We start from the raw sequence: 23,323 nt of genomic DNA, 5'->3' as shown, positions 1-23,323 counted from the left end.
CATAAACATTTGCCATTATACTTGCCCTTATATGTAGTGAACAGCTAAATTGATCTCAAACTGGGCAAAGTTATGTATTTTGGGGAGCGGTGACATGGCTAAATGGTCATCTTGCATCCAGTAGCTTCACAGCCACCCTACTCCAGTCTGCTAACACTATAAAGTTTAAATTGAACGTTTGAGAATGAGAGCAAAAAGCCAGATGATTTTAATTAACGTCAAACGACAGAAACGAGAACAACCGAGAATACCTAAAGAATGGGGTGGAGTGCAGCCCAGACAATATTGGATAAAAAATCATTTTCTGATGTTCCATTAGACAAGGATCAAAGATAGGTTAACTGGTGATTCTAAACGCACCGCAGGTGTGGATGTGAGAGTGTTATTATCTGTCTCTCTGCGTTGGCCTTGTGCTGGCAATCTGTCCAATGTGACCCTTTAGCCCAGTATGAGCTGCGATCCTAAGTGCGATAAGAGGTTCAGAAAATGGATAGAAAAAAGGAAATCACCTCCATTATTAAAGAAAATATGATTTTTTCTCCTTTATATCCACCTGGCAGTTGCTTAAAAAAGCTCACTTCATACAACTCCAAATGAAAAGGAAGAGTAGTACAGCATGAAATGTTAATAAAACAGAATGTGATGATTTCTAAATCAGAAAAACCCATAATTTACAACAGAAAACAGAACTCATATAAAATGTTTTAACTGAGACATATTACTGTTTTATCAATGATATTAGCTTCAAGTAATTAGATTAACTGGCAACAGTTTCACAGAAGTAAAGATGGGCTGAGGTTCAGCAGTTTACCCAATTCAAAACACTTTGAGAAATCACTGTCTTTGAACACAATTCAACGTGTCATCCACAAATGCAGGTTAGAGCTCTGTCACACAAAGAAGAAGCCATATGTGAGCATGATCCAGAAACACCATCTTCTCTGAGCCAAAGCTCGTGTAAATGGACTGAGGCAACGTGGAAAACTGTTCTGTGGTCAGGTAAATTGAAATTTGAAATTATTTTTTGAAAAACATGGACACTGTAACCTCTGGACAAAAGACAAGAATGAACATATGGCTTGTTAGTGGCACTCAATTCAAACCACGGGCTGCTGTTACAAGAAGATGGGATACTATAGAGTGTCTGTCCATGTTCTCAGCCATCCAGGTCACAGTAATGTAAGGAGCTTGGAAAGAAAAACAACTAGACTTCTTTAAGTTACTTGAAGATGTTTCACCTCTTATCTGAGAAGCTTCTTCAGTTTGGGTCACAGGTATGTGGCTCATGTGATGAGGCACATGATCAATAGTGGGTCAGCAACACTCCCACAAGGCTTAAATACCAAGGGAGTTTAAGTTTACTCTCATCATAAAAAGCCATATTCTCTCATCAGCTGGTGGGACAGATCGTCGGAAAAAAGCAAAGGCAGAAATAACTTTCAAATATTTGTAAAGGACGCCAGGACATGCAGTTAAATATGGAACATTGTGGTTTCAGAGAACAGCGTGGAGAGACAGACTTGCGTCACTACATACCTTGTGAAGTACGAAAGCGAATAGTCATGTCATTGGGTAGAATGACTTGTGTCCTTTAGTAATTATCAGCCATTTATGCATACCTTTCTCCTGAGGTAAAACCTGGGGTGCATATTTCTGCTTATTTGCATTACAGAAGGTACTAATGAGTGGACACTGACCGATGTCAGCTCATCAACCACAAGATCAATGCACAAGATCAAAGGGTTTGTTAACTCAATACAGTCTTTGCTGTTGTCAGAGAAAAATGTGTGGACGTGTAATAATTCTGACTAACATCCTTATTGGAACTGTAAAAGAAACGAAGGGCAAAGCTCACCTTTAAGCAGTTTGGCAATGTCACGCCTTCAAATCCCTCTGAAAACACCAGTCCCGTATAAATTTATCTTTGCCAATTTTTACTGATTTATTTAATACTTAAATCTTAAAACATGCAATGCTAGGCACTAAAACGATGACATCATTTCCCCTTTGACAAATGAACAAAGATATTCTCTACTCTTGCTCTCCGAAAATATCTAATAAGGCAAACGCAAATGAGTATTGTATAATACTAGAAAGGATATGAAGAATCATTTTAAAGAATGCACAACACTGCTTATTGATAAATGCTTATTACACCTTGGTATATAATAGCATCAATAAAAGGCTTAATATGTTCCTGGGTCTTTCAAGTACATTTTCTTGGTACATTAATTATTAAGTATTTAAACTGGCTAACCTATTTATATATTTATTATTAAAGATTTAATAAATTATCCTCGAGGTTTCCTTTGTGTCAGTGCGTCAAGGCAGTCTGAGTGGCCCCATGCTGGCACCCTGTGTCTTTAAGGACCCATGTAAAGAGGGCGTGTTCAAGCGCACTACCGCAGCAGGCGTTGTAGTGAGTTCATGCGCTTCAGAGTAGCAGCAGCGTTTGTAAGGATGTTGTGACAGCAGCTGTAATATTTCTCTAAAAAAAACCGCCACACTCACGGGTCCATGATCCGCGTTGTTTGGAGCAGAAAGAACTAATCCGAGCGCCTCACAGCTTGTTTCGTTTGATGAATGCACCCCCATTGTTGGTCTGCTGGGGGCCTAAAAGTGGAGCAGCACCCGGCTTTTATGAATGGGGATGCTCGGTAAGCGTGTGTACTTTAATATTTGTACTTGCACTTAACATAAAACTGATCTTCTGGGTTGTGTGTGCACTTCAAGGACGCGTTTTAAACCGACATTTTATCGGCCCGTTCACCTGCGCGCACGGGGCTGCTCATGCTTCTAGTCCGCTGGCCTATTATTGTTCTCCTGCTATTGACCCACCCAGAATCAGCGCTTTATTGTATATGATCCAATCTCGCTGATCGGCAGTGAGCGCAAGAGTGAATCAAATGCTGCGGAATTAGCGCTTATTTCTTTGTGTGTCTGTTGTCGAAAGAAACGAGCCATTTTGTCCTCTCAGAAACAAATTGAGTTTGTGTTTTTTGTTTGTTAGTTTATTTGGGGATGTTTTCAGGTTTAAGCGGATACACCATGTTTCCTTTTGTTTTAACCCCTGACTTTACTACAAACGACAACTCCCATAGGCCTGACTTTTAGAACACATGATAAACTTCAAAAATTCTCATAATTAGGCCAGTAACGTGTTTGATGGCTGTGCGTATTGGGGGTCCTTCATATTTTCTTAAAACACTTTGACTTGCTTCTGGGAACTAATTCTAGAGTGAGTGGAAGGTGATAGAAGGGCGTGATTTGGCACATTTCCTCGAAGTTGGAGGTGGCTTTGACTTGATCAGATAAGGCTGGGAAAGAAAGATACGTTATACAGTTTCTGCCTCCTTGGAGTGCACATTCACTTTGTCCAGGTCTTTGTACAGTTTTCCTGGTAAGGCTGGCACTTGATGAGGTCACTGACTGGTAGTGTGAGGTAATGGGCCTCAGGTCAGCGGGCTATCTCTCCATCACCCTGCACTGATAAGAACTTACAGCAATTGTCTGAAGAGGTGATGTTATCAGAGGTCTGTGCTTGTGAGGACGTTACGGTGGCTTTTAGGAAATTTGACCTGCCTTTTTCAAAATGTGCAAGGGCCTTTTATGAGATGTGAGGTTGTCTTGAAGTGGTGTGATGGATTCAGGTTGATGACACTACAAGCATGCAAGCATAGTTGACCAGATTTACATGTTTTAGGCTTTCTTTAGCCTATTTACTTTGTATTTTATACAAAGTGACAGGATTTTAAACCAGCCCGCACAAGCACCACAAGCACAAGTTTCTTCTTCTTCTTCTTTTAAATTACAAAGTTGGTGTCTAATTGCCTGCAGGAGGTGGTTAGTGCCCGAAGGTGAAAGTTATCCTTCCCTCTTGTGTTGTTGGACACTGTGCCAAGCACCCTGTTATTATGCAAGGCACAGTGTAGACAGGATTTGTTGGCTCGTATCCTGGGAAGAGCAACCTGCTAATAAGTTTGTTTACAAGAGCAAGCAAAGTTGCTCACTTTTAATGTGGATATTCCAAAATACATCTGCGGTAATGCTGAAGGGAAACTCAGTTATTTGTGGCTACTGGCTAAATAGTCTTGCACCCATGTTTGCAGTTTGTGTGCTCATTTGAGGCTGTGTGTGTCCTGTCCAGCCCCTTCACATTCCAGGAAATACCAGTATAAACTGTTTTTTTTTTTGTGTTTTCTTTTCTTTTCCCAGAATTCCTCTGAGGATGGTAGTAGGGAATATCTGGGTTACTTTGGAGAAGAGCCTTGGATTTGAACTTGTCTTTCAACACTTACACAGTAAAGATGTATTTTAGCCAGTTTGGCTTCTGACATATGGCAACTGTCATTAGTTTTCTGCCACTTACCTTTTTATTACCTTGTCCAAATATCAAATACTGAGAGTTTATCATATGACAGTGTGTGAATGCTGTGTCTGTTTGGGTTTTTTTGCCTTTTGTTTGGCTGCATTGTGTTCTTGGCCTATCCTGCATGCTGCTTTGTTGCACTGTATGCTGGGGCCTGTTAGCAAGAGGTAAATGTTTGTTCTGTTTCCTTGTTACTGGATGCACGTATTGCATGGAGTTGATGTCATTGTACCAAAAGACAATGACAGGGACTTCTGTTTAAACTCCAAATGCTTTCAGAGATGTCCTCTTTCACTCTATTTGATTTGTTGTTTAGCATTTGTGTGACATTCATTGTCCATTACAATTATGCCATAGATACACAAGCATATTTATTTTATTTAAAATAAGAAATAAAAAAAAATAAACCGAGTTCGTCCATGTCCCACCAGCCTGTGCTTTCCTTTGCTTGTCTGACCTCATAGTTATGGCACTGCAGCACTTTCAAACAGGAGTCTCCAAATCCTATTGCTTTTCTGATTTCTAAAATGTTTTCTGGTTTTCTTTCCATCAAGGAGAACAGATTTCTTCCCAAATGGTTCAAAATAGAACCTCATTCATCTTCTGCAGCTCTTAAAACACCAACCACACAGACAGCTGGGCCTGAGGCCAGAGCTGTCAACAGCTGTTGTGACTCAGCTACCTGGTGTTGTAAAGATCCGGTTGTGATCGTTTTCGAAAACGATTAAAGTCACCTGGACCTGACGCTCTCCATGTACTGATACATATTGCATTTGGAGTCTGCTTTTACACACACAATGTCCTACAGGCTTATTAAAACAGGGTGTCGATGGAGATATGAGCTGTTTGTTTGACTAGCTTGTCTGTAACACAGTATTATGGAGAAAAGCCTTGTTTACGTTATGAGTGATCAGGAAGGGCAGGCTGAGAAGATTTCCGGAGGGATGGGAGGGTTTACTGCCTAATTTTCTCCCTGCCCTTCCTGTGGATGTACCCTCCAACACGTGTCTTCATTAAACGGCTCCATCATGTGCAGCTATGTATGTCCAGCCTGTCCTTTTGGGAAGTTCTTGGCTAATTGCTTGTTTTGAAGAGACTGGTTTTCAGCGATGTGTCTCAGTGGTAATTAAGTTATGCTTTTGCAACTGTGTGCATCCACATTTTAAGAATGCTCAAATGTCTTCGTGCATACAGAAGGGGACAGTTGTTAATGACTTAAGACTGGTCGTTGATCTTGCAGATCCAGCTGGAACAGGATGGAAAAAGTTGGAAAGGTATTAGCTTAATGTTAAGTGTCTGTGAAGGTTCTCAGCCTGTCCTTTTGGGATGTTCTTGGCTTAATGTTAAGTGGTTGCCTCTGGCATGCTCACTCGTTGATATTGCCAGCGTGAACCTGCTTTCCGTCAATTCCCTGTAATTATTCCGAGACACTCTAAATGCCTCTAAATGCATGTTGTGCCTCCCACCCTCTGTTTGTATTTAGATAGCATGCCCAGTACACAAATGACGTTGGTGTCCAGCCATATTGGCTCCATTTTCAGTAGCGTAATAGTAACTTTTTATTCTGATCAGAGATGATAGCAGAGCTGGGATGGATAACATTGTTTGTCTATAAAAAGGCATTGTAGATCCATGAAAATAATGTTTATCAGCCTTGTTTAACCCAAAGAATACTTTTCATTCTTGAAGCGCAATGCAGCATTATTGTTTGCCATCCACTGATTGTGCCTGTAATAGAAGCTGTCAGTTTGATCACAGCAGAGGACGGAGAGAAAGAGATGCTGTGTCATGTCTGGAGGCTGTGTTGGCTGTAAATGTAAAAGAGACAAGTCATCCCCTCTTGGGTATCTGAGTTCAGCTGGTGCACGTCGAGCACGCCTGTTTTCTGCCACAAACCCTTTCAGTGACTGCCGAGGTGTCACCTTCTGTCCTGGTCTTCATCACTTTTCTTCCTTCCAGCTGGATGATTTGCTTTACTTGTAAATAGCTCCAACTTGAATAGTCTGCATGGTGAATACAGTGGCATTTTCAATTTTAAAGTGTTGCTTCGTGAATGTTGGTAGAGTTCCACGCTAGCCGCTTTCACCTCTTATGTTGAGAAAACGCCTACTAGCTTTGTCGTAAAATGAACAAATGTGTGTAAATAAGCAAAAACAAAACAGTTGTGCAGGAAACCGGCACACACTGGTGTCTGTCATGCAAACAGACCTAAGCCACAAGTCTGCAACCTAGCTAGCACATTCCCCACATGTCAAATATGAATATTTGTGGTAGAGCGTAACCCACTTCAGGCTAGTTTTAGTGATCATGGATTGTATATTGATCTGTCACCTCACTATATATCCTGATATTTCAAGAAAATTTGTGAGGATATTTATGATGATAAAGAAAAAAAGTATACATATAAATAAAAGATGTTTTCCATCCAATATTTTTCAATGGCACTACTGTCACACTTCCTAATTTTCAATCGAAACAAGGTGCCAGCAATGACAGCATCATTAGCATGCAACAGTCATGACACAGCATAAATTAAATATAAGCTAAACTTCTAAGTAAAAGTATAAAATAGCTGCTTAAAACTTTAGTATAACAAAACCTAAAGTCCATTGACCCAGAGCCTGCATAATATTGTCACATGAAAAAAAAAAAAATGAATAGATATTTTCTACCTCTTGCTAAAAGCCCTGCTTTTCCATCATGTTACCGCATAATTTAATCCATCCAAGTAATTTCCATTCATCATTTGCTCTTCCTGTCGTACGGCGCGCAACCAGCGAGTGCTAGCGATGCTTGATTGATTAGTTTGTTTATTTTTGCACATCGCCAGCTACTAGTATCTCCTCCTCCTGTGCCGTCCTAGTCTGTAACTCGTTTGTTGTTTCCACCTTTAGCAGGAAGAGTTTTCTCACATATTTTGCAAAGTGCTGCACTTTGCTGGAGGTTTTTGAGGTCGTTCTCTTTTTAGGTAACAAAATGTCATCGATTTGTAGCTCTTGTTCCCAAACGTGCTTCTCCTTGTTGTGCACATTAGGAAACGTAAACATATGATATTGCACTATATGACACTTTTATTTTATTTTTTACATGTACTGAATGATGTCATGACGAAGGTCTTTATCAATACAAAACAAAAGCTGTAAAACTTGTGAAAATACAATTAAGTCCAAAATCTATGCATTTATTCAGTTTGCAAAGCCTTCCAGTGGGCGGATTGTTGGGCGGATTCTGGCCCGTGAGCTTTGTTCGGTTTACACGATGGTTTATCAATGCAATGTTATATTTTTAACACTCTTAAAAGTTCTTGTCAGTTTGTTCTTGCTGCTTCTCTCAAATATTCCCCTCACTGTCTATCTAAGGATAGAAACGGATTTGGTACTCAGCAACATGAATACCAATTCCAAAACCTACAGGCACTTTTATTAGCAGGAAGGCTCTAAAAACCTCTTGTTCTTTGATCCCTACAGAACGGTGTGCCCCACTGCGTGAGGTGTGACACTAACACAGCATATCTCCTAACAGCAGCTTGTGAGGTATTTGTGGTCACAGAAAAAAGAACAAAAAACCCCCCAGAAACAATTTTTTCTTCTGGTCCCTGTGTTATTTTTCAGACGAATTGAATGGTTGAGATGTTTTGTTAAACTCTCTGTGATTATTGATGTCTCTACATTCATCATTTTCTGGAAAATGGGTTGTCTTGGGGTGTGCGATTTCCTGATTTGACTGCATGTCCATTTGGGGCTGTCGTGCACTGAAGTTTCCCGGAGTGCTTGGTGATGTGCCCAATTGTCCTGTTTTGTTCAGCCATTGGTGTTTTTCTTTAAATATATAAACAAACAAACAAAACATATCAGGGCTTATTTAGTGTGATCGTGTCTGTTCTGAAATGTTTTAGCTTCCGTGCTATATAGGATCTGCATGGTGAAATGGGTGGCAGGGTGTAAACGTACCAAAGATACCCTCTCGGTCAACACGTCTGAAGCTGCAACACCACAAGCGAATGGCACGTCTAGTTGATTGCCCCAAATGGGCGATTTAAGCAACGGCTAAATTTGGCTTTAGCGTAAGAAAAAGGGCTTTATTTGTAATTTCTCATTAGAGCAGTGTGTTTTCTCATTGCTGTATTTATCTCAGAGGGCATCATCAGCTTGATGTCTGTTGTCCCCCGTTTGTTTGATTGAGAGATAATGTGATTTCCACTGTTTGTCCTTTGGCTGCTCCTTCCTAAATGAGATATTCAGGCCCACTAACTGAGCTGCATGGCAGATACCTATCTACTGGAGGCCATTTGTCTGCGTAATTAGTAGAGTATGTGTGTGAGAGTCTGTGCTAGCCTGTTACTGAGCAACTGTGTACCTCTTGGTGGTGTCGCACTTAAACATTTGGGAATAAATTAGGGTTTTCACAAGCAATCAGAATGTTTACAGATTGCTTGATAATTGGAGTATTTTTCAAGCAGAGCAGTTTTCACCCCCCCTTTTTTTTTTTTTTTTTTTTTTTTTTAAATTTCCACACAGATTTAGGGTGCATCATGTGGCTTTTCCTCCCCCTAATGTCAGTTCACCCTCTGGTCATTCGATTGTCCGTCCAGGTCAGTGACTTCAAATGATGTGCACAGCGAGTCTGAACCCCTCCCGTCTTCCAGACAGCAGAATGCACAGAGCACAAAGAAGGCGCATCAATACTTAGTTCCGGAAATGGCCCATAAGTCATGGTTGAGACTCGGTTTATGTGTCTGCAAGTGATCTCTTGTGTTTCGGTATTGATTGGCTTGGTGCGAGAATATTGACAAGAAGTGAGAAGTTATGCTCGTCTAAGGTTTGCTGTAAAAAACTTACTGAATGCGGGTTAATTATCTCAGTGAATTTTGACTCGTAGGTTAAACTCGTAGCTATTTTTCTTTCCCCACTTCCTCCAGTGTGGCATTTGTTTATAGCTGTAAGAAATGACTGCAGGTTTAGTGAGGTTACTGTTTCATTTAGCGCGCTCCTTTTTGACCTCTTTAGTAGAAGTAAAACAGCAGATTTTTTTTCTTTTCTTTTGCTCTTTTTTTCCTGACTGAGAGATTTCCTTTTTTTTTTTTTTTTTTTTTTTTTTTTTCCCCTCCAGGTTTAGAACTACTCCATAGCCTAAATACATCTGGCAAAATGGGTTATAATACCGCTTATAAAAAAGAACAACATGAGATGACTGAAGAAGTGGAGTAGCACTCACAACTGTTTGGAAACATTCCAATGTACTCGTGGTTACTGCAGTATGTGTGCGTGCATGTACTGCTGCTTTTACCGAGCAGCTCACAAACACCACATCAAGGCAGGTCAGTCAACCTCATAATCTATACACATCAGTTTAGACAGCTCTAGCTTTCAAGAAGCTGTACTGTCAAACTGAAAAAATGCAGATGTGCTTCATTTGCTGTTCATCCCCGTTCCTGTCCCGCATTTTAGTGGGCCCTGTTGCAGTTAGATCATGAGTGTTGTGAAAGTTTGTTTATAAAGTCAATCCTCCCCCCTTCACCCCTGGTGCTGCGATCCAGCGGTTCCCACGCTAACTGCTGCCTTCTCAGGCCCTTTTCCACTCTCCATCTATATCTGCCACTCCCCCACCCCCTACTCGTGCGTGCATGCACTTCCGCAAATATGACAAAGCCATAAATATAGAAGGTCTTGGGTTGGATGTAAATGTGGAACTGCAGCGGTTTTTGTTTTTTGTTTTTTCTGGTACGATGTGGTTTGGAGCTGACAATGAGAAGTCTGTCTGGTGGTCTATAGCAAGTTTCTGTATCCATATCCCTGCGATGGGCACCATAGAGCTTTTCAGCTTGATCCTGGCCTAGAGGGTGATATAGAGGAGTGGGAGGGAGGTTTTCACCATCTCCGCTTTTTTGATCCAGTAGTTGTTTTGTTTTGTTTTTTTCTTTCCTGTGTTTGTGCCACCCAGGAGCAACTATTCAGGAAAGAAAAGGCTGTTATTTTGGCTGGGTGTGAATATTTGGCCTTCCCTGAAACAAATCAGAACAGGCAGCTACAAAAATAAACACATTTCAGCAAAAAGTGACTTTGTTTATGTATCTTGTTGAAATCATTTGGAGTTCATGGAACGTTTTGTCATCACAACTCGGCCTCTGGTTTATCGAGCTTGCCTGCTTTATTTATTTATTTATTTTTTTGTTGTTGTTTTTTTTCTACAGCACCGGAATATTTCTGAGTTTTAATCGATTTCCATTTTGGCCAATAGAAAGTAATAACACAAGGTGAGTGAGCACAGGCTATGGCTGACAGAAGGCCATACGTTGCATTTGAAGCCTGGAGCCGCCCGTAGCCTCTGACAGGAAACGCTGTCGCTTGCACGAGGGAGGGTGTTTCTATGGAAACCGAAGCAGGTGAAGGCATTAACAGGAAGCGGAGAAGAGACTCAGCTGGCAAAGACAGGGGGTGGAGACCGAAGAATGAGGTCAATGCATGCAAAAGCCTGCCACTTTAAACAGCTAAAATCTCTTCCAGCATAAACAGAAGTGACTTAAATATGTTTTAAAGGGCTTTCTTACAAGAAAGCTAAAGTCAAGGTTAAGTGTTCCTCTTCCTGTCTTAGGTTAAGTAAACAAAGAAAACGGCACTATGAGCAAGCTAGAGAGACGCACGCTCAAGCCGGCGAGGTAAACCTTTTCTTCAGACATGCTTATGCAAGAAACTCACAAACCTGTCACAGGTTTAAACGAACTTAAAACACCTGAGTTTCCTAACGTGTTTGCAGCCGGTTATAATTCTAGACAACGGGGAGTAGCAATTTTAATACATAAAAATGTTAATTTTACAGTACTCGATACAGTTATAGATCCAGAGGGTAGATTTCTAATTATTAAACTATCAATATTGAACAAAAAACTATGTATTGTTAGTATATATGGTCCAAATGTTGATGAACCCTCATTCTTCCACGGTTTTTTTAGTGCACTCTCTGAACACCTTGATTGCACACTCATTCTTGGCGGTGACCTCAACCTTGGACTAAATGAAGAAATGGATAGGCTCAACACAACAGGAACTCAGCGTAATTGGCAGTCCACAAATATAATCAAACAGTATATGAACGACTTTGGTCTTTGCGATGCATGGCGCTCTCTTCACCCCACCAGTAAGGAATATACTTTTTTCTCGCATGTTCATCACTCTTACTCTCGTCTGGATTATTTTTTGGTCAGCAGCTCACTGCTGTGTGACATTTCAGACACTGAGATTCATCCTATAGCTGTCAGCGATCATGCTCCTGTATCTTTAACACTAATGCACAAGAATAATACTACGCCAAGTAAAAACTGGAGATTTAATATATCACTACTTAAAGATGAAGACTTTATTAAATACTTTAAAAAGGAATGGACTTCATATTTAGACTTTAATGACACTCCCGGAATATCTGCTTCTGTTCTATGGGAAGCAGGGAAAGCTGTGATGAGAGGTAAAATAATTTCTTTCTCATCACACAAAAAGAAAGAAGAAAACAAAAATATTCAGGAATTAGAAAAAAACATCAAATCACTAGAAGAAGCCTACGCGTGCGACCAAGATCAGGAAACATTGAACAAAATATGCAAAACAAAACTAGAATTAAATGAAATTATTAATAAAAAAACACAATTCCTTATACAAAGACTTCGCTTGCAGAATTTTGAACACAGTAACAAATCAGGTCGATTTCTAGCTAACCAGCTAAAAATAAATAAAGAAAAAACAACTATATGTGCTGCTAAAGATTTATCGGGGAACACAATATATGATCCTGGAAGAATAAACAACATTTTTAGGGATTTCTATGAAACTTTATACTCACCACAAATAAACCCATCTAAAAATGAAATTGATCTGTTTCTTGACAACGTAACTCTTCCAAAATTACTAGACAGTCAAGCAATGGAATTGGATTCGCCACTGACGCCAAGTGAACTCCAGGAAGCCCTGATAAGTATGCCCAATAATAAGGCTCCAGGTCCAGACGGCTTCCCTGCAGAATTCTACAAAGAATTCTGGACAATTTTGGCACCAGTATTCCACAGCATGTTGCAGGAAATCGAGGAAAAGGGCAGACTACCACCAAATATGAATTCTGCCAACATTAGTCTCCTGCTAAAACCAGGCAAAGACCCTTTATTTCCCTCAAGCTATCGTCCAATTTCTCTTTTAAATGTAGACCTTAAAATAATCTGCAAAGCTCTCTCAAAGAGATTAGAGAAAATGACCCCCCTCTTAATTCATCCTGACCAAACTGGTTTCATAAAAGGTCGGCACTCCTCAACAAACACTCGTAGATTACTTAATTTAATAGACTACTCATACGATAAAAACATCGAAGCCATAATATTATCTCTAGATGCAGAAAAAGCATTTGACAGAGTTAATTGGAAATTTTTATTCGCAACTTTACACAAATTTGGTTTTGGAAACTCTTTCATAAACTGGATAAGAATATTATACAATTCCCCAACGGCTCGTATCAGAACAAATGACCAGACATCCTCCAGCTTCTGTCTCCTGAGGGGCACCAGACAGGGATGCCCACTCTCCCCCTCACTTTTTGCAATTTTTATCGAACCTCTAGCAGCAGCATTTAGACAGGCTACAACAATTAAGGGCATAAAATGTAAGAACATAGAACATAAAATCAGTCTCTATGCGGATGATGTGTTGCTTTTTCTGCAAAACACACAAACCAACCTCTCTGAGGTAATTACTTTAATAAACTGGTTTTCAAGAGTTTCAGATTATTCAATTAACTGGCCAAAATCTACAGTTCTCCCCATTAACTGCTCCTTCCATAATTCTTCCTCTGCCCCACTGCAATCCGGAAATATTAAATATTTAGGTATTAATGTCTCTCCTAAGCTTTCAGACTTAACTAAACTAAACCACATCCCACTTCTAAAGAAAGTAGAAGGCGATCTGACTAGATGGAAATCTTTACCCATATCACTCATGGGAAGGGTCGCCACTATAAAAATGATGATCTTGCCAAAAATAAATTACTTATTTTTGATGATCCCTAACAAACCATCACAAGATTGGTTCAGATCTCTGGATTCATATATTTCCAAATTCCTTTGGAAAGATAAACCCCCGCGTATTAGCTTAAAAACGCTACAAAGAACCAAGGATAGAGGAGGATTAGATCTGCCTAATTTTCACCAATACTTCTTAGCCAACAGGCTTCAGTTCATCTCAGAATGGTTAAAACATACCTTCTTAGTTGAGCCCTGGCTAGATGTTGAACAGGCACTATGCAAGGATCTAGAGATTTCAGACCTACCATTTATTAGCTCAAACATCAAAAGACATGAATGCTTTAAAAGTATCAACATCAGTTTTTCTCTAACAGCATGGTGGGAGTTTCTAAAAATAACGGAGTCTTCATTAATCCCATGCAAACGTACACCTATCTGGAATAACCCTGACATATTACAAAACAATAATATGATTAATTTCCCAGAATGGAGTTGTAAAGGAATTAAATACTTAGAACATATATTAGAGGGAACAGAATTTATTCCATTTGACAGACTAGTTGAACAATATGGGATCAACAAGACAAGGTTTTTAGAATATCAACAAATTAAATCCATAGTAAAAAAGAAATTTAACCTCAGTCAAGTTGAATTACAAACACCACTAAGTGCGGCACATTTTCTTACTCTTAAATCCCCCAAATTATTATCTAAAATATACAGAACACTTTCTAAATTAGATGAATCAATATCCCTTCCTACTGCAAAGTGGGAAGCAGATTTATCAGTCAACCTAGACCAAAACTTCTGGTCTCAGATTTGCTTAAAAACTTTTAAATTAATTAAAAATCCCAGTCTGCAATTAATACAATACAAAATACTTCATAGAGTGCACTATACAGGTCATCGGATGTTTAAGATGGGCTTTACATCTTCCAACAACTGCTCACACTGTCAAGGCAATACACCAGACAATTACATCCACGCTCTTTGGTTCTGTCCACCAGTGCAAAAGTTTTGGCGCGAGATATGTGAAGACTTATCAAAATGTCTGAAATGTAACATTCCAACTTCCCCCTTAGTGTGTTTGTTGGGCAGCTTAGATAATGTCACTTCAGAAAAGAATATAGCCCATATGATCTTCACTGCCCTATGCATAGCCAAGAAAACAGTCCTCATGAACTGGAAAAATAAAAATAATCTTAATTCTAACCAATATAGAAATTATCTATTAGATTACATTAGTCTTGACACAGCCTCTGCCACCACATCAGATCAATTGCTCTGGGCCCCTTTTATCAGCTCCATCACCTAGTGGGGGTGGGGGGGTCATAGTTTGGTCCCGCCTTCACTGTTGTGATTGGTGAGGGGGTAGGGACAGGCTTAGGGCGTCGGGGGGTTCCCCGGAGGCATCTTCCTTGGGGGGCTCAACCCGGGGTAGCGGTCACGTCCGGTTGAGGGCTCTGTTGGCTCTCAGGTGACTGTTTCCTCGCGGCTGCGTGCAGCGGGGCTAGGGGAGGGTCTGTGCTGACGGACGTGGGTTACTGACCTGGCAACCTGGCTGCCCCTGGGTGGGTCCGGGATGGGCGTGAGGTTCTGGGGGTGCTCCGTCTCTGGGCGGGGGCCCGGGCCGGGCCTCGGGGGCTCGGGTCCTGGTTGGTGTGTTGCCGGGGTTGTGGGCGGGTGGGTGCATGGGGGCCCGGCCCTGGAGCAGGGTGCCGCCGGTGCATCGAGCCGCCTGGGGGGCTCTTCAACTGGTGGGGGGGATGGTCACATCTGGCAGGAGCTTTCTTCTCTCAGGAACTCTCTGCAGGAGGGGGAGATACAGGAGAGGTGGAGGAAGATCTCAGCCTGGGCGTTTACCGTCTTATGTAGTCTGGAAGATGTGTGGTTGGTGGGGTGGGTGCAGTTTTCTCTGTGGTGGGGTTGGGTGGACTGTCCAGGGCTCTGTGGAGCCGGGGGGCGCTACTGCACTGGGCCCCGGTCTGATGGGCCTGGGCCCCCCTTCCCTGGCGGGTCGCGGAGGGTGGGAGTGCCTACTGGGGTCAGCGGGGGAGCTGGCCCCAGGGAGGGGTTACCTGCCCCTCCCTTCCTTCCCTCCCCATCTCCAGCTGCCTCCCTCTTCCCGCTCCTCCACAACCACCCACACATGCAGGGCCTTGGAGTGGGGGTATGTCACCAGGGTGCAGAGGAGGCTACCCCCCCCCCTGTCCCCTTCTGGCTGCCTCTGCCTCAATTTTATCCCACAACTTAGACATTCACATTATTCACACTCTCATTACACATACATATAGGATCTTGGGGGTGGGCACAATCACGGAGTCCAAATCACCATCAGGGTGTATACCTCACCCCTGACGTCGTTGCCCACCTCTCAATTTTAAATACACTTAGTCATTGAGGGCTAGCAGGAGGGACCATGTGCTTACCTGCTGCTCCTTGGCAGGTAGCTCCATGCCCTCCTGGGTTTTAATTGCACCTTAGAACACATATGCATCAACACTACAATGAGCGGGTGGAGGGAGGTTTGGAGTCTTCTCCCACCCCCATTCTCTGCGGCCTGCTGGAGCGGGGGGGCTAGTAGGAGGAGTTGGCCGTCCGACTGCGGTCTGGGGTGTGGGGCCTCCCTGCTGCTGCGGAGTCGGGGTGGTCTGCCTCTCCCCACCGCAGGGAAAAGGGTAACACCACCTGGGTCTGGGTGCAATTCCCCCCTCCAGGGGCAAGGGTACCTAGACCCGGTTTGTAGAGTACGCTTGGGGAGTGTGATTGAGTGTACAGCGTCTCTTTATGTCTGTCTCCACGTTGGTTGAGTGTGGAGTGAGTGCATATGAGAGCATGAGGGTGGGAATGGATGTTTGTGTCTGTGTGTGCCTGTATGTCTGTGTCTATATGTCAGGTTGGGTATCAGACGCCACCTCTCTGGGGACACCTCAGGCCCTCCAAGGTTTGGAGGCCTATCTCCACCCACCACCACTTCCCCTGCCGGTGGCGGACTCCCTCAGGTGTCGGTGTGTTGGTGGTTCTTTGTGTCTGGGGGTGGGCATCCGGGTACACACCGGCTCACTCCTTGGCGGCCGCTTGTCGGGGCCTGGGGCCTGGGGCTCGCTCGGGCCCCTTTGGAGGTGGGGTGCCCCCGGCCTCTCGGCCTAGGGCTCGGTCACTCAGGCGCAGCTGGGGGCCGGCGGAGCTCACGGGCGCGTCACTGCAACCCCCCCTGGCTTCTGCTCCGCGGCTGCTGAGTGAGCCCTCATCTGGGACTCTCCTCAGCTCTTACTGGAACAGTGGCGCGGCTGCCCCTCTGTTGGTCTTCCATGGTCTCTTGTGTTCTGGGGGCCTCTGGATGTCTGGAGTTTTGATCTCCTCCATACCCGCTTCACACCCTGGAGGACGGGGCTGTGGCCCCCCCACACTCCCTAGCAGATCATTACATGGAGAAACCTTTGGAATGCAAGCATGCTGATCCACACAGGTATGCACACATGGGTATTCACAGACGCGGACTAAAGCTTTCTTGGCTGCTGCCTCAAAGCACACTGTGCGCTGTCTATCTTGCGTGCTGCACAATATCGTTTATTACTTAGTAAATACTGATATCTATGACTAGCTAGTTTATTGTGATGGTGCTTTGTTTTCTCTATTATTATGTTGCTCTTTGTTGTTTGCTGTCTCCTCTGTTTGTTTGTTTGTTTGTTTTTTCTCCATACAGGTGACCCAGGAGTTTTTTTTTTTTTTTTTTGTCTCTCTTCCCCCCCCTTCTCACCGTCTCTTCTCCCCTTGGGTTTTCTTTCTTTCTCTCCCCCTCTCTCTCTCATTCATTCCCCCTGTCCTATTTATTAAAAAAAAAAAAAAAAAAAAAAATGACAAAGGATGAACTGAAGCTCTGCCATCACGTAATGTCGCATACTGCTGTTTCTGATGTCATTTAAAAAAAAAAAAAAAAAAAAAAAAAAAAAAAGACATGCTTATGCACAACCACAGAGATTTTCCATCCACAAGTCAGCTGTGCATGTGTTTTTGATGTCTTTGTGTGGAAACCGCTTGCACTTCACTTTGTGGGCCACCATGAGAGTGCTCTTTTCATGTGTATTTTATATAATTGGACTGATGGTTAATGAGACACCCTGCTCCTGCCCTCCAGTGCATCACCTGAGGAAACAGCGGTGTCTGGCTGGCTGCCTGTGGCGGGGTTTCCTCTGTCTGAGCTCTCAGTAACGTAGAAACACAATTTTGTCAGCTGTCATAAACCTCCGGGGACTTAAACACCACTGCCTAAGATGGGGAATACATTGTGATTTCTTTGTTGCAATAATCCAGCTCTATAGTTAGATGACAGGGGTATCATTGTTTTTGATGCATGTATAATTGTCCTTTTGTCAGTAGAAGATAGTTTTCGGTCTTGCAGTGAAGTATACTTTGCAAAAAAAAAAGAAATCTGTGGCAGCTCTCAGTTATCTTGCCTTGATTCATGTTGGTCTGTGGTTGGTGTTTTCCTCCAAGTTATAGCGCTGTTTAAGTAAAATCCTGTGGTGGTCTACTTTTTTTTTTTTGGTTTTTTTCTGCAGCGTATTTTAGAGTTCATCTCACAGAGTTTGCTCGTCATTATAGACTCAATAATTGATAGCTTCAGCTCTTGCAATTAGTGGCAACATTTGGAATTCCTTCATATGTTTTTTTTTTGTTTTTTTTTTTTGTTTTTTTTTTTTTCTTAGAATTAAAGGGCTGAATGTTGACTTTCTTGGCAACATAATTTAAAATCTATACTTTAGCTGGACCATATAGATTCTTTCTTTTTGCTTTCTGCTGGTTTTGAGTCAAGTTACAATTTATTGTTTGAAATCAATTTGTGTGAGTGGACACACTTTGAAGGTTTTTTTTGTTTTGTTTTTTTGACTAAACAAACAATTTTGATTCGATTATGTCTGTTTCTAACTTATTGTGTTTTTTTCCAGGTTCCCTGGCTGATTGGATTTAAGGACCATCAATATTCATTCCAAGATTTCAAAGAAGGACTTTCCCAAAGATTCAGGTGATCTTTTTGCCACCCAGCTACCTCTTAGTGCACAACAATACCCCTGATCAGCCACCATGCCGATCTTAAAACAGCTAGTGTCGTCCTCCTCCCAGACAAAGCGTCGCTCCCGTATGGACCTGACCAGGGAGATGATCAGTGCTCCCCTGGGTGACTTTCGCCACACCATGCATGTAGGCCGCAGCGGTGATGCTTTTGGTGACACCTCCTTTCTCAGCACACGCTCAGGGGAACCCCCTCCCGAGTCCACATCCTTTCCTCGCTCTCCTCGGCCTGGACTCCTGTCACGCACCTTTAGGAGCAGCAAGCGCTCTCAGTCGGTGAACCGAGTGGACCAACAGAAAGATAGCGCCCTGGTGGTCCCCGGAGGATCACCCACCTATGTAAAAAATGCCATGTCCCTTCCCTTTCTCAATGATGAAGACGGAGGCGACAGCATGGTGGCAAAGAGTTTGTCTTCAAGTCCGCTGAAGCTCCACAGCGACTTGGATGGGAGAGGTGCAGTTGCAGCTACTCGCGCTTTAGAGCTGGAAGAGCAAAGTTTTGGTGAGCTGACTGAGCTCCCAGAGAGCTCAATTCAGTACGGAGGTGGAATGAAGCATGCAGTGTCGGTTATGTCTTTCCACGTTGACCTGGGTCCGTCCATGCTGGGTGAAATCCTGGGTGTGATGGAGAAGGAGGATGATGATCTTGGCTACGAGGAGGGCAAGAGCAGCGAGGGCTGCACCTCGCCACTGCTTGGCGCCCATGGTGAGGAAGAGGTTTATGTAGAGGGTGAAAAAGATGAGGAGCATGTGGAGGCAAATGAAGAAGCAGAAGAGCTGCAGCACCAGGCATCTATGCATCTAGCCAGCTCTGTTGATCTGAGGCAGGAGGACGGAGGGCCTTACACTCCAGAGTACACTCCTGAGATACGCCCCAAACACTTGCAGCACCTAGACAGCTGCTCCATGTCCAGTTCTGGGTCTGCTGCTCTGGATGAGAAACCCAGCAGCCTGATCTTTGCAGGAGATACAGATAGCGCCACCTTCAGTGCCCCACCAGAGGAGGAGAGCAACTTTTCCTCTTTCTTGGAGGATGAAGATGATGAGATTCATGTATGAGAGTCTGGTGGAAGAAAAAAAAATAAGAATAAGCTGTGGAAGTGGTTTATGCGCAACTGGCAAGTCCTTTGACAGTGTGGATTTGCAGTTAAATGGGAAGACGATACTGTAGTCAGGAACTGTGCGAATGGCCCTTTGAAGAAGATGGAGGGTTCCTCCTTTAAAGGGCTACAAAGAAAGAGTGACTGCTCCTTTAGGATGTGCCCAAACTCTGTCTGTCAGAGAGCCTTACCCTCCACTCCCTTTCTGTCAATCTGTGACTCCCTTTTGAACACCGAGGGAACTGACATGGAAGGGAACACACTTTCTGAATATGGAACATTCCAGAAGTAAGCAGGGAGTAGTGGTTAGAAAGGAACTTTTGTAGGAAAAACACTTTCCACAAGTAAAACTCAGTTCAGCCTTTCTCTTTCCCTCTCTCTCCCCTCTCGCTTGATGTGTCACATGTGCTTTTTTCATTCGGTTCGCCTCTTTTCTTCACTCTGGCTGTGGGACGTCATGAGGCCTGAGCTAAACAGAAGGCCTCTGTCACAACAGGATCACTGGTGGGTGTCTTGTCACAATAAAGGGAGCTGTGGTTGTCACTGGTGTGTGAGGCCCTGCACTGAGCCTCTTTCATCTGAAGATATTATAGCAGTACCATAGATCTATCAGATTTCTTTCTCCCTTAGTATAACTTATGTATCTCAGGGTCTTTGTGACACTGTTTAAAGGGTACAATTTCCTGCTGTAAAGCTGGACCTCAAAGCCAACACCAAATTGTCTCCTTCACATAGACTCTGTGAATTGTAGAAAAGGAAGTAGAGCTAACGGAGATGCATTGGGCTGAACTAAATAGAAAGCAAGGTGTTACTACAGCAAACTGGAGGTGTGAGGAGTAGTGTAGCCCACTCTTAGTTGTCTTTTATATCTTTTCTGATGCAGTTTTCCTGATAATCTCCATTAATTAACACAAAGTGACTTTCCTTTAGTCGTGTCAAGTTCGAGTTGAAACCGAATAACCACTTCCTTCCTTTTTTTCGTTACATCCGAGCAACTGCAGCGGTGCAAGTGATCTGTGTAGAAGATTTTCATTACTCAAGGGGACTACCTATATGTGTAAACTATTTTCACCACTACGTACGAGTAGGGCTTTAGTGTATATGTGACGGATGAATTACGTGTACCAGGAGGCACAAGTAAATCAGACACTACTAGTATTTGGTGTTAAATACCTGCTGTTTTCTCTACGTTTGTTAGAAAGAAATCTTTACTGTGTTTGTTATGTCTGGAGAGTGGATTTAAAAAAAAATTAAAAATAAAAATAAACGTTGGGGGGGGGGGGGGGGGAAGAAAAGAGACAGCCAGCAATGGATGCAAGAGCATTAAGAAAAGCTTGCTATTTTTGTGCAAGTTGCATAGTCGTTGCAGCTCGACTGCCTTTCTTGCATCATTAAAAGCCATGGCCAGAAAGTATTGAGGCTTAGTTGGGCTGATTGACTTCACTGCCTTAACTGAAACTGACAGATGTGCCAAATTATGATTTTTTTTTTTTCCTTCTTCTTTTCTCTCTCTTTGCTTTTGGGAGAGTCTGCCACTTACATTTCACTTCCTTCTCTCTACCAGTATTCACTGTGTAAGTTTCAGCATGCAAATTAAGATAAGTGCTATAAGGTGTGATGTCCTGAAACTGAAGAGGTTGCATAACTGGATGTATATCACTCATGCACTACAAAATACACGCAAGTATATCCAACTGTTAATTGGGTGCGAATGAGAAGTTGTTTGTGTTTTCTGTGTGATATTACACCATATTTTTGTCCCCACTGTATATTTACAGCCTCTTTTCTGTACTGCTCAAAATAACCTATATTTTTCAATAAAAGCTTGAATACTTTCACTGTTTCATATTTGATTGTTTGTTTTTATGTGAGTACATCAAAAAGCAGCGTGTGTTAAGTGCTATCCACTCAGCAGCATTAACAAAGGAATTCCTTGAGTGCCTCATGTTTCCTGCCATTCACCATCTCTCCAAGCAGAGGAAGGAAGGAAGCAATTCAGACCTTATTGGCCTTAGTTGTACACTTTTCTTAAATATACAATAAAAAAAGAGTTTTGAGTAAAGCAGTGCATGTGGAGGAGAAAAGCATCTTAACTTAAAGGCTTAGTTTAAAAAAATGTTTTGGTTAGTTTTTTTTAAAGATCGTGCAGGTGTGAGAGGGGTGAAAGATGGATTCAGGGGGGAAAGTTTATCACCGAGGAGTGCTGCATTGACAAATAGCGAAGACGGGCAATTTCTCTTACCTTGGTGATTGGAGGATGGATGAGCTTTTTACTCACCTGAGACCGGGATCCTGCTCATCATCGCTGACTCAAAGCTGCTCTGTCACTTTTGATTTTAAAGGCAGTGCTTTGGCTTTTCCTGCCCTGGTGAGCCCCCTCGCAGCACGGGCAAAGTCCGGCGCGCTGTTTTGTTAACGCTCGCTGCAGACTGTTCAAGGTTATCCTGCATCCCTCTGCATTAAAACTGCATTCAGAAAGCAGCGCTCTGCTTCTCTTTGGTGTCTCATTTCGATTCTACTCTTTCATCTCCACTTCAGGGAATGTTTAATCTCTTTCCACTTAGAGTTTTTCATAGTCACATTATGCCAGTGTCCAATCTGCCAGAGGGCTAGAAAAAGTCATTATTCTTACACTTGTGGTAAAGCAGCCCATTTATATTGATTGTTGTGGTCAATACAAACCAGTATTGATCCTTCTTTTCTCTGCCTTTATAAAGTCATTATTCTTCTCTCAGATTGTTAGGATTTTTCTTTGAGAGAGACTAAATCTTCCCTGTGCACCACTTTGGCATTTGATTCTGAAAATCTCAATTTGAATTACTTCATATAACTGGGTTATATAAATGGGTGACAGTAAAGGGAAAATCGCATTGGAATGAAGTTTAGGGGTCACCAAGAACTACCTCAGTGTACCTTGCCACTGATTCCCCAAGACCCTGGAGCTCTACTGGACGTTGACGGATAATCGCTCATTTGACGTTTTCATGATGATGATAGTGACTCTATCTAGAGTCATTTCCAAAAAAGGAGTTGCAGTACACACCATCACATATGTTTAGCATAATTTTGATACTCATTGAGCCAGTAAGTAACTCTTTTATGGCTCGTGGATCAGAGCCTTTTTTTTTAAGCTTAAAATAGACAAATCACATTGGGATATAAATGTTCCATCATAGGTTAAAGGTGGATCTTTTTGAAGAGACCATTCTCTCACAGTGGACAGATGCACCTAAATGATGACAGGTTTAGGTCCGCACAGTATAATGGAGCCCCAGTTTCCCTTGCTGTATGGGTCAAGGGCTCAGGTTTTTTTCCTTTAATTTGTTTCCCATCTGTTTTATTATTACGATACAGCTGCCTGCTGTAAGCCGAAAAGCTGTTAGTTACTGCCATCTAATGGTTGTTCGAAACTCATGCAAAAATGGGTGTGTCAGGACAAGGGCTGGTTTGACTTTGAGGGTTGTAAATACCTGTGTGGCACTGTAAACCCAAGAACGTATTAGCTGATGTTGCTCTTGTTTTTAAAAATGCATTCAGAAACCAAAGTCCAAAAGGAAAACATTCAAATGAGTTTTCTTGTGGGTAATCTTTTGGACGTGAGCACAATTGTTTGTCCCACACTGGAGACTGCTGATTTGTTCAGGGGGCTCAAGCCACCTCCCTCCCCCATAGAAAATCATTGTAATTTGAGTCTTGCCTTGCAGCTGTTATCCTCTCTCAAGCGCCCATTATGCAGCTTTTCATCTGCTTCGGAGGCTGTCAAATGTCATTTCCCCTTCGCTTTCA

At 42.6% G+C, this 23,323-nt stretch overlaps 1 protein-coding gene and 1 long non-coding RNA gene across 2 annotated transcripts in view; one reads left to right on the top strand and one right to left on the bottom strand.

The window, feature by feature from the left end:
* Positions 1 to 17,317, bottom strand: part of LOC309705450 — a 93,890-nt gene extending 76,573 nt beyond the window's left edge. The window contains exon 1 of the long non-coding RNA XR_014276552.1: positions 16,966 to 17,317. This is a non-coding gene — a long non-coding RNA (uncharacterized lncRNA). The remainder of the gene's footprint in view (positions 1 to 16,965) is intronic.
* Positions 2,372 to 21,372, top strand: cdc42ep4a (CDC42 effector protein (Rho GTPase binding) 4a). The gene is made up of 2 exons (XM_082531278.1): positions 2,372 to 2,657; positions 18,314 to 21,372. The coding sequence occupies exon 2, from the start codon at positions 18,450 to 18,452 to the stop codon at positions 19,494 to 19,496; it is 1,047 nt and encodes a 348-aa protein (XP_082387404.1). The 5' UTR covers positions 2,372 to 2,657; positions 18,314 to 18,449; the 3' UTR covers positions 19,497 to 21,372.
* Positions 21,373 to 23,323: the final 1,951 nt, after the last annotated feature.

The sequence above is a fragment of the Aulonocara stuartgranti genome (genome assembly GCF_965226115.1).
Source record: "Aulonocara stuartgranti genome assembly, chromosome: 4".
Taxonomy (NCBI): Eukaryota; Metazoa; Chordata; class Actinopteri; order Cichliformes; family Cichlidae; genus Aulonocara; species Aulonocara stuartgranti.
Note: the sequence above shows the minus strand (reverse complement) of the source record. Positions and strands in the feature narration are given on the sequence as shown.